Consider the following 11,894-nt stretch of genomic DNA (forward strand, 5'->3'; position numbering starts at 1 on the left):
TCATAGGAAGTTGTATATCGTGTTGTCTCTATAAATAGAGGTACAGTGCCCATGTAGAGGCCCCACTCCTTTTGGGCAGAGGACATACTTCCGTAAGCTTATTCGAAGGTATACCTATAATTACATGTAATCAGGTAAAAGAAACAAGCGAAGTAAACATGTGTTATGTTGCGGTTTCGTCTTTGTATCATTTTATTATTCGTATCTAAACATTCTTACTTTAATCACCCTTATTTGAGAGTAGATTATTGAGAAGAAGACCATGTCACTTTAATTATGTTGCCCTGTTTTGGTTCTCCTCAAGAATCTGAATAGGTGATCAATATTGGCGCCCACCTCTAGTGAATCCACAACAAAAACAAGTCATTCGTCATGCCTCCAAAGAAAAGTATAGTTGTGGGCTCTGTTATTAGTCCTATAGATCAAAATCAAATTGAAGAAGCACATCTTCTCGAAAGACGTGATCTAGGAAAAGTCAAGAGCGAGGTTGTGGACCCTCCACCACAAGATGACCTCGACCAAGAAATCCAAAATCTTGAAGCCATTCAACGTCAAGTTGAGAAGCAGAGGGGAAAATGCTTCAGATTCCTCACTTGCAATGACAAATTGACGAAGCATCGGAAGTATATTGTGCCACATGACGCAACAAGACGAGCAACTAGAGGATCCATATCACCATAGAAATCTCCACTCTGAGATGGGCGCCAATGTTGATCATTTGTTAAGATTCCTGAAGAGAACTAAAACAGAGCAACACAACTAAAGTGACAAGATCTTCTTCCCTTTAATCTATTCTTAAGGGTAGAATAGATTAAAGGGAACAGGTTGAATAACCATAAATATGTAATAAAACACAGGGCTGAGGCTTTGAGTCAATATACTGTAAATTTATTTCTTTATTTATCCTTTGTCGATTACCAATTATTACAAGTGTACCCTCCAAGAATTCGAAGAATGCTCAAATGTTCGAATGCTCAAATGTTCGAATGCTCAAGAACTCCAATTATTACAGCGTTTTCTCTTTGAGAAAAGGAGTCATCCCTACGTATGAGTACTGTTCATCTATTTATAAGGACGTGAGGGTATACAAGTTAATATAAAATTACATCTATGACCATCATCGTCTTTTCCCTTTGCAAACGTTATGCGGATGCAAATTAAGGCCCGTTTAGTTTGAAGTACTAAAGATTGGTCCCTCAATTTGTCACATTTAGTCCCTAAATTGTCAAACAGTGGGACTAAAACATGGACTAAACTATTTTAGTTTTTAGTGCCTCAAGGGGTGACTAAAAGGGACTAAACCATATAAATTCTACTTTTTGTCTCTCCTTTATTTTAGATACACTAATGGTGGGAGAATGTAAGGGATATTTTAGTTCTCTTATGATTCATTTAATGTGTTTTGAATAATTTTAATCCCTAAAACCAAACAGGAAAACCAAACAGGGTAGGAATTAAACTTTAGTCTGCTAACTAAATTTTAATCCTCAAACTAAAGGAACGAGGCCTTAATCCCTCCTTTATTTCCCTGGTGCTTCCTTTCTGTGCCGCAAGATGCTTCAGCTAGACGTTGATGCCGAAACTTCCTCGTTCTCTCTTTAGTCTATATTAATAACCTTTGGCAAATATGAATCGGTTATCCCTAAAACAAATTAAATCATAAAGTGGTTAAAATTTATTAGTTTTTGATTACCTTCGGCAAACAGGTGATATGCCGACTAGGACCCGATGTCTAGGAACATTTATATCTCCGGAGACTATTGGTCGCCAGTCGCCACGCGCACTCACCGCTATCTTGATGATTGTGTCTGTCTCGCTCTCGCTGCTCCGTTCCTGTTCTTCCGCTCCTTCTCCCCACCTCGTTTTGGCTGATCAAAGTTCTTGTTCGCGAACACTTTCCTCTGCCTGACACTCTGAGTTCTTGGTTAATGAGCCTGTATAGACCCATCGGCCATCACCAGTTCACTACTCGCCAATCGACATGTCAGGACAGAGCTCAAGCTCCTATGGTGACACTGATCCTGGCACAGACAGGGCATACAGCACCACCTCCAGCAGCATCCGGTGGGGTCCGCACGGCCGCGGCATGACGGCCTGCCTCGTCGTCGTCAATGTCGTGCTCGTCGCCCTCGTCTACCTCTACTTCTGGAGGGTGTTCTCCCGCAGAAGCGCCGCGTCCCCCTCAGCAGCTAACCCCACGGACCACGACGACGATGCGTCTTCCACATCGACGCCGCCGTCGCCGCTATCGTCCCAGGACCAGCACGGTCGCATCGTGGCGTCGCTGCCGACGTTCGTCGTGCGCTCCGGGTCCGGCGCCGGCGCCGAGTGTGCGGTGTGCATCGCGGAGCTGCGGGACGGCGACGAAGGGCGCGCGCTGCCGCGGTGCGGGCACCGGTTCCACGCGGCGTGCGTCGACGCTTGGCTGCGGCTATAGATGGCCAAACGGGCCGTGCTAAATGGGCCGGCACTAAGCACGGCACGGCCCATAGTGCTTCGGCACGACACGGGCACGATTCATATAGTGCCAGTGCCGGCACGACACGAGTCTAGTGCCGTGCTTGGGCCGCCACCCCGGCACGATGGCCTGGCACGAGCACGACACGATTAACTGGCCGGCACGGTTAGGCACGACTTAGACCAACATGTGGTTTATAAATGTGATTGTGATATGTGTATGGGGTTGTACATTGTTATTTGTTGTGATTTACACATAATGAATTCACTTTATAATGATATAAATATTCAAGTTTTAAAATTATATATATAATCTTAAAGATCTTCTATATTTTTTTATCTTTTAAAATGAAATAGTGTCTGGGCTGGCACGGGCACTATTAGATATTAGTGTCGTATAGTGCCGGCACGGCACGATTAGGCACTATAGTGTAGTGCCTGGGCCGCTGGTTAGGCACTAGTGCCGGCACGGCACGGCACGATTACTAATAGTGCCTAATAGTGCCGTGCCTAATAGTGCCGTGCCTAATAGTGCTTAGTGCCGTGCCGGGCCGGGCGGCCCGTTTGGCCATCTATAGCTGCGGCGGCGGCACACCACATGCCCGCTCTGCCGGGCCAGCGTCGTCGTCGCCACGGAGGAGGTGGGGCCCACCAAGGGCAGTGGCGTAACGGACACGACGACGACGACCGTGGCTCTCGAGGATATGGACGCACCGGTCTAGTCATTATGACTGATTGATTGCATTAGTTTTGTTTTGTGTACTTGTGTGGGAAACGACGACGTCAGGTAGTAGTCTTGGGTCAATGGAGTGTAGTAAGGGAAGCATTATCTTGTTCGGATGACTCCAAACCAGCAAACTGGTTTTGCAAGCAAGATATAACTGTTTTGGCGTCAGTTAAAAAGGAAAATCAACATTATCTCGTAGCGTCATTAGAAGTATGTTATCTTGTATAAAAAATATCAAGTATATACGATCGTCGGTTTCAAAAACACTATAATTTTAGCTTTTACCTAAACTCTTATGCTTTCTTTGTTCTATATTTTCTTTTCATAAGGCTGGTATATAGCATGTGCTAACATTATAATACTAGAGAGAGGACGTGAGAGAGTGTCACACCCGGTTTTGAAAAGCAAACCGAATGCAAATCATGTACGTGTCAGGATTACAAATTCACGTACACAATGATTACATAATTGTACATTATTACACAATGCTCAAAATAATAACGGAAATAAGTACTTTATTACATCACGATGTCCAAGACATCCATAGAGTCATTAACTTAAGTCATAATCATAATAAAAGTGCTAATACGAAACATAGTATGATAAGGCCTTTACAGACAGCTGACTCGAGGTTTACCACTAATCTAATCTAGAACTCATTGAAGTCCTGAAACTCCTGAAAGTCCTCCATATTGTCTTCATCTTCTCCTGAGCACTGATTGCAATGGAAACAACGTAGGGTTTGGTGTTTTAAGCAAGGGTGAGTACACATCAACATACTTACCAAATGTCCCGTTTCGCTAAAGTTGACTAGCTGTATGTGAGGTTAAGCTTAATGCAGTTGCTTTTAGTTGGTCAGATATTTATTACTAGTAGAAAGCCAAGTTTTATCAATAATCCCAAATTATTACCCACTTAGCACTCCCAGCAAGAGGAAATACCTAGAACCATAAAGATAATCCTCAACATTAAGCAACATCATAAAAATGTCCAGAGTAACTTTAATCAAAGTAACTCCCAAGGCTGCTCATAACCGTGAGCGCGGCTGATATAACAGTTTTTAACACTCTGCAGAGGTTGCACACTTTACCCACGAGTAGTGATCCCTTCCCAGCCTGGGTTGTACAGACCCGATCTTCACTACCGCGGTGAATGGCCAAGGATTCACTACGTAGCCTTTACAAAGATTTCCCAGAGGTCATAGTCATCTGTTAAGTTTCTCCAGTTTGATAAACACAGTACCTCTCCCCACATGATATCATCAATGTATCCTAAATGTTCTCATCATGTTCATTGATTAAAGTAAAGCAGTAGCATAATACTAATCATAGTAACCAATTCCCAAAGGGTGAACAAGGATAGAAAAACAGAACACTAGTCAATCCTTAGGTTGATCATGGTAAGCGGGACAATGAATTATAAAGTAAGTAGGACCTAATAGGTCAGAGGACACTTGCCTTCACCAGGTTGTTGCTTAGAGAAGTCTCCTGCAACACACTCAGGAACCACGAACTGCTCGTTGTCTACGCAAAGTAATAATTCATTCAACACACTTGGGGAATAACAAAGAATAGTACACCAAACATATGGAACAGATCAAACACAAGTTCAGTAGAAAAGTACAGATACATAAGTGAACTCTAGGTTCTAGGATAGATCACTATGTTTAAGGGTCTACTGTTCTCTAACTAAGTCTATCTTCATAAGTTACTTACTTAAATACACTTATTCTTGGGATGGGATTACATTAAATTAAATTAACTTTACAAAGTTGTTGGGGGCCTTCGTCTTCCGAAGGTCCTCAAAAACATGATTTAACAATGTTTCTGGAGTATAATACATGAATAGGTACCTTCGGACTCGGATCAGAACCACAATGTGAAGAAGTATAAAGAATACGAAGGTTGGCGTAGAGCCGAAGCTGTGCGCAGGGGAGCTTCGGCATGGTAGCAAAAAGGGGAACCGACTTAAAAGGGAAAAGGCTATTTAGACCTCGATGAATTACTATAGAGTCATTAGCAAATGTAAAGGGCATGAGTGTAATTGTACATGAGCTGCGTCTCGTGCCTATAAATAGATGAACAGTGCTCCCGTACTATTCACGCTGACTTGGCATTTGCTTTTGCGTCACACTTGTACTCTTACCTTCTTTCGAGCCGAAGGTATATTTGTAACTTGATATCATTTCTATTTTTCCATAATAATAAAATAGAAATGAGCTGATAATAATACATGATTGTTCAAGTTATCTCATATGTTTCATACGATTCTCTTTTCATTATTGTATGTTGCACTGATGAAGGTATGTCCTTCACAAACTTCGTCCGAAGTTCATTATATCCTAAGGGAAATAATGTCCCGAAGGACGAAGGGCTTTAACGTTTAATATTTTTTGTGTTGCCTTGTTCTTAACTCATAGCATTTGAGAACAAGTCCCCAACATTGGCGCCCACCTCCGGTGAACTCTTTTCGACCACCTTCGGCAAGCACTGACTTTCGTCATGCCACCGAAGAAAGCTTCAGCGATAGGGACTGCCGCTCTGTAGCCACTGGACCCAAATCAAGAGACCCTTTCTCTTCGAGAGGCCCGAAGCCAGAAGAGGAAGGCCACCAGTCCAACACCCCAGGAGGACGAGTTGGACCAAGAAATCAGAAATATGGAGATGCTTCATCAGCAAGTGCAAAAGAAGAAGGAGAATATGGCTCGACTAGCTGATCTTCAAAGGCAAATTGACAAAGCTACTGAAGAAGTACGTCACCTTGCTCAAGACGAGTAAGACCGAAGGCCCCAGCACAGGGAACTTCATCAAGAGGGCTTGTTCAACGACGATGGATGGTATGATGGTTTTAATCATGATACCTTTACTTTTGATGATGCTTCTCCCTTGGCAGCGAAACTGCAGGCTATCCCGTGGCCTCCATCATACAAGTCACCTCAGCTTCCAATGTATGATGGGCATTCAGACCCGAAGCAGTTTTTGATGAGTTATGAAGCAATCATATCTTCATATGGAGGAAATGCAGCTGTCATGGCCAAATCCTTCGCATGGCAGTTAAGAATGTGGCCCAGACATGGTATTCTTCTCTTCGGCCAGGAACTATCACTTCATGGCAGAAGCTCAAGGACATGCTGGTGACAAGCTTCCAAGGCTTCCAGACGAAGCCAGTTACAGCTCAGGCTCTATTTCAATGCACCCAAGATCATGAGGAGTATCTTCAAGCATACGTCCGAAGGTTCTTGCGTCTGAGAGCACAAGCGCCTATAGTGCCCAATGAAATTGTCATTGAGGCCATGATCAAGGGGCTTCGTCCAGGATCTACTGCCCAATATTTTGCTAGAAAGCCTCCACAGACTTTGGAGAAGCTGCTTCAAAAGATGGATTAATATATCCACGCTGACAATGACTTTCGTCAAAGAAGGGAGGAAGCCTACAGGTTCTCTGAGATGACCAGGGGCTTCGGAGGGAGAATTCACCCAAGGCATGTCAGGTCAATCCACTCCACTCAGAATGACAATAGAGGAAGTCAACAGCAGAGGCCACAATATTCCTCGCAAGCTTCGGGGCAGCAGCAAAGCTATCTTCGACCGCCAGCTCCAAGAGGCAGAGGCGCCAGGGGCTTCGGAGGAAGGTTCGGGGATCAGCCTACAAAAATTTATTGCCTATTCTGTGGTGAGGACAAGGGCCATACTACAAAGATGTGCCATGTCACCATTCAGAAACAGAAGGAAATAGCAGAAGTTGCAGCTCAACAGAACCAGCCGAAGCAGGTCATGCACACTGCTTCATATCACTCACCCTACATACCAGAGTATGTGGGTAATCATCCTGCAGCTTATGTTGCTTCAGCTAGCCAGCCACAGGCATCATGGCAACAGCCTCCACCTCCGCCACCACTACAACCTGTGTATTCACGAAGCCAGCAGCCAGAAGGGAGCCAGCAGACCCATCAACAGCAAGACTTCAGGGAGGAGTCCGAAGCGCGTACAGTCAACAGTACTATACCCGAATCGAAGCATATCTACTGAGAGATATCCTACCCCTGAAGCAGTTTTTACATTCATTGCCATTTCCTTTTTTTAATAAAGAACAATTATTGAAAACTTAGTTCTCTTGTCATTTCCCATTTCTTGTAATAGCTTCGTTCTTGCCATAAGTGAAATATATCTTCTCCACAGACTCACGAAGTTCAAAAAGTCACCGAGGCTACAAAAAGTCGTTCTAAGGAACACAGCGTAAATCGCCGAGGCTACAAAAAGTCGTTCTAAAAAATGCAGCATAAGTTGCTGAAGCTACAAAAAGTCGTTCCTAAGGGAACACAATGTAAGTTTTCTGCTCAAAAGTCGTTCCAAAGGGAATGCAGAGCTAAATACCGCCGAAATATAAGGCGAAGCGCGAAAAGTCAACGCGAATACCGCCGAAATAGAAGGCGAAGAAGTTCAAAAGACGTTCCTAAGGGAATGCATAACTTACAGCGAAAAGTCAGCGCTGATACACCGAAAAATAAGTGGTGAAGCCGAAAAATAAACGACAAAGAGATTGTGTATTCCACTCTGGGGATGTGTGTGTGTCTTCGGCACAAATATCATTTTGCATAGCATAACATCATCACATCATTTCGCATAACATAACATCATACATCATGTTGCATCAATAGCACAATAAGGGGATACAATGTTGATCTTCGGAGAATGCTTCGAAAGAGTGAAATTGTGCTAAGGCACAAAATAAGTTTTAAACAAATACAGCTTCATCAGCTCTGATGTGGAAGAAAAAATCTATTGTTGACGAAGCATCAATGTTTTGGCGACGCTTGGAGGATTTTTTACGAAGCACTCTGATTTGGAGGAAAAAACTCATTGTTGACGAAGCATTAATGTTTCTGCGACGATTGCAGGATTTTTCACGAAGCATAAAAGCTCTTCTTTACGAAGCATGAAAAGAAGGGAAGGTGTTTTTTCGCCGAAGGCTCAAAAACGGTATGTACATAAAAATTTCATGCATCGCAAAGAAATGAATTACAAAACCATTTATATATTACATTCAAAACCCATGAGCACCAAATATTACAAGCATAGTTCAGCAAATGTTACATTCATATTCTGGCAATGTTTCTACAAATAGCTATTCTTCTTCTTTCAAAACTTTATCTGCAGCCTCGGTCAGCAGTTGGGTAACAACTTCATCCATAATAGTTTCGGCCATACTAATAATTTTTGCTCATTTCTTTGCCTCTGGGTCGGCCAATGACTCGAAGGGCTCGGGGAGAGGAGATAGTTCAGCTGTGGTAGAAAACGTAAATCAGTTTGAAGTCACAAAAATAAACAATAAAGTTAAAACTCATTAAGCAATACCTATTCGCCTTTCGAGTTCCGCAGCTTTTCAGCTGCCTTCGTTGCTTCCTTAGCGTCATGAGTATATTTTTTCCTCTTCTTTATAATCTCATGGGCCATCCCTCGGCCGCCATTTTCCCAGATGTCAGTAAAAAATCTTCCGCCTACTAAGCTTGCTTCGGCCGAGGGGTCCTTCGTATCGTCAACCGATAAAGCAGCTTCGGCTTGGGCCAAAGTTTTTACATGATCGCAACCTGACTTCTCCAAAATAGATGCAATTCCCCTCGCGCTAGAGAAGGCACAGACGTCCCCATGGTCATTCAAAATCTCCTCAAAGGCTTCGGCCTCGCTGCTGATCCATTCAATTGGGCTTTCGGGATCACCCCGTACGAAGTTGTCTTCATTTGAATATGCGCCAACATTGGTGAAGCTAGTTTTTATCTTTCTCACACATTCTACAGATTTTTCATAACATCTTTCTTTTGAGGAGCGAAGTTCTACAACTGTTTTTTCCCAATAATTTTTCCAGTAATCACTGGCGTCTCGGTCAGCTTCGGCAATAGCACATTTCAATTTAGCTTCGACTAGATGCTTTTGAAGGTTTTCGATCTTGCTCCTTTGGATTTCAGATTGGATCTTGTAGTTAACTTCATCCCTCTTTACCTTATCCACCAGAGTAAGTAGAATTTTATCTTTTTCCAAAGTTTCGTTCCTCAGCTTAATAACCTCTGTTCGAAGATTGTTGAGAGCGATAGTGCAACTCTCGTCTTCGGCATTCTTCTGCGCCCTTAAGGCGTTGCTAAGTATTAAACCCTATACGAAAACAATGAATGAGTTAATATAAGAGCAAAAGAATCAATCAGAATTCGTAAACTTCCAAATATACAATTTTTGTACCTTCAGACTGTTATATGCGAGGCTATCTGTAAGATCGTCCTTCGTCATGGCGCAGAGGCCAACTTCGAGCTTCGGGAACCCCATGCTTCTGGCCATTTCCCGGCAGACAGATAATTCTTTGTTGTCCGGGAGACAGTATAGGAAGTCATCTTCGTCTGTGCCATTGAACACTAAGGCCCCCTTCGGATACTTTAGTTATCGGGCATAGTGTTTAGCTTCAAAAATCTCTTCTTCAGACAATCTTTTTCCCGAAGCATGTCGTATAATATAATCAAGAACTTTGGAAGGTGCTTCGGGAATAGGAGTGGCAGCTTCTTCAGGCAGAATTTGTTCTAGAGCTTCTTTTTTCGTTGCCTTTTCTCCGGTTTCCAAGGATTTCTCCTTGGCGGGCTTCGAAGGCCCAGCTTCGGTCTCGGCCTGGCTCTTTGTAGCTTCGGCTTCGGTCAGCTTTGTCTCAGCCTGCGCTTGTGAAGCCTCGGCTATTTTCCCTGGAGTAGAATTTGAAGTTTTTATCGTCTCCAGCACATCCAGTACACTGGCCATCCTTTTCCTCTTGGGGGTCGCTGTAAGACCTTTTTGTGCCTTTGTCACTGTCACTTCTGCCGAAGGGCTTAGAACTTCTAATATTTTTGTCCCTTCGACTCTTGTTTCTTCAATATTAACCACCTTCGGCTCTTCAATCTTTTGCGCGGGGGAAGCAGGTTCTTTCGCTTCAGTAGCCGAAGAGGTCTCACCGCCAAATTCAGGCACTGTGGCCGGTTCAATATAGCGCGGTCGGTGAGTAAGAACCTTCACCTTTTTCCTCTTTGGCGCGGGCTCGCTTGGAGCAGCTGAAGCAATATCCTTCCCAGAAATCGCAATTTTTCTCTTCTGCCCCCGTGGCGGGTAACGGTAGTCAGGGTACATAAATCCAATAGCATCAAAAACTCTATTTAGCCTCTTCTTTTTTCGGTTCCCGAAGGCCGCAGATAGTGCGTTATCTTCAGATTTGGAGTAGACTCCAAGTAGTTCAGCACTAGTGTTTTCAACACACTTCAGCCAGTCGTCGTCTGGTTCGATAAATTGGTCTCCAAACTTGAAGGTATATTTCAATCGAACCAAACCACCTTCGTTAGGGTTGCTGATGGTCTCTTTTGGCATCTCCCAGTTGTCTACCAATGGCCATATCTTGTAGGCCATATGTTCTTGGACTAAATCCCTTGTCCTGATGAAAGAGCAAACTATGCCGAAGGCCCTTCGACATTCTTCGGCTGCTTCATCAATTTCCACCTTCGATTTTCGAAGGCCGAAGCGGGACCAAATGAGGCGCATAATAATCTCTGTAATATCTTCTCTTGCCTTTAAATCATTCTTCACATAGAACCATTCTTTCATCCAGTCTCTGGGCCATCTTTTCCGAAATGTTGGCACTGGGCAGCTTGAGCCTGAGCGAGCAACGAAGCTATAACAACCAAAATTGTTATGATATTGTTCCTTACCCCAGGGCTTCGTCTCATATAAAAGTTTGTGCATGCTGCAGAAACTATTTGCACTTGGCTCCAAACCTTGACTCCTCACGGCCCAGACGAAGATCCCCATTCTGATAATTGCTTCGGGAGTAATCTGGTGAAGGAAAATCTCATATATCTTTAAAACTTCAACAACAAATCTGCTAAAGGGGAACCGAAGCCCAGCCTTGAAGAAGCTTCGGTAGATTACGACTTCATTCTCTTCAGGAACAGGAACAGTCATGTCTCCGTTGTCAGCCCTCACAATAGATTTGTCTCGAAAATACCTTCCTCTCATGTTATCAAGATGACTTTGTCTGATAGTAGATTTCCTGAAGACTGCGTGACTTGGTCGCCAGGACCGATCTTCGGAGTCTTCGCCCCCACTTTCCGCATCATAACTATCGCTGTCATTGGTATCTTCAGATAAGCCTTCTAGAATTTCTTTTGTAATCTTTTCTGTATTTGTCTTTGCAATTGACTCAATGAATCCAGCAGTCTTTTCCTCAAGAAGCTTCTCCTCTTCGGTTAGCTTCATTTCAGCAACTGTTTTCTTGTCTTGAGACATCTTATCTTCGAAACTGACGAAAATATGTCCTTAAATCCGAAGCTTAGAAAATTTAAGAAACTAAACAATTGTTGGAAAGCAAGAGCTAAGAAATCAAGCAAAGCAAAGCAGGCGTACCAAATGTGCTCGGGGTGAGTCCTTATTTATACGCCCAGCACGCTCCAACTTGGAGGGCCCCGTCTGTCATTGATTGATTGCTATTTTAGCAAAGGGAAGGTGTTTGGACCTTCGGCTTAGGGCCTTCATCCATATTGCAATCTGAATTTGTTATTCTAACAAATTAACCTTGCGAGGGGCTACTGTTGGGGGCCTTCGTCTTCCGAAGGTCCTCAAAAACATGATTTAACAATGTTTCTGGAGTATAATACATGAACAGGTACCTTCAGACTCGGATCAGAACCACAATGTGAAGAATTATAAAGAATA

The 11,894-nt window shown here is 43.5% G+C and overlaps 1 protein-coding gene across 1 annotated transcript; it reads left to right on the forward strand.

Moving 5' to 3' along the window:
* Positions 1-938: 938 nt before the first annotated feature.
* Positions 939-2,761, forward strand: LOC100281312 (uncharacterized). The gene has a single exon (XM_023301970.1). It carries the CDS (start codon positions 1,982-1,984, stop codon positions 2,435-2,437), a length of 456 nt encoding a protein of 151 aa, XP_023157738.1. The 5' UTR covers positions 939-1,981; the 3' UTR covers positions 2,438-2,761.
* Positions 2,762-11,894: the final 9,133 nt, after the last annotated feature.

The sequence above is a fragment of the Zea mays genome, chromosome 3, assembly GCF_902167145.1.
Source record: "Zea mays cultivar B73 chromosome 3, Zm-B73-REFERENCE-NAM-5.0, whole genome shotgun sequence".
NCBI classification, from domain to species: domain Eukaryota; kingdom Viridiplantae; phylum Streptophyta; class Magnoliopsida; order Poales; family Poaceae; genus Zea; species Zea mays.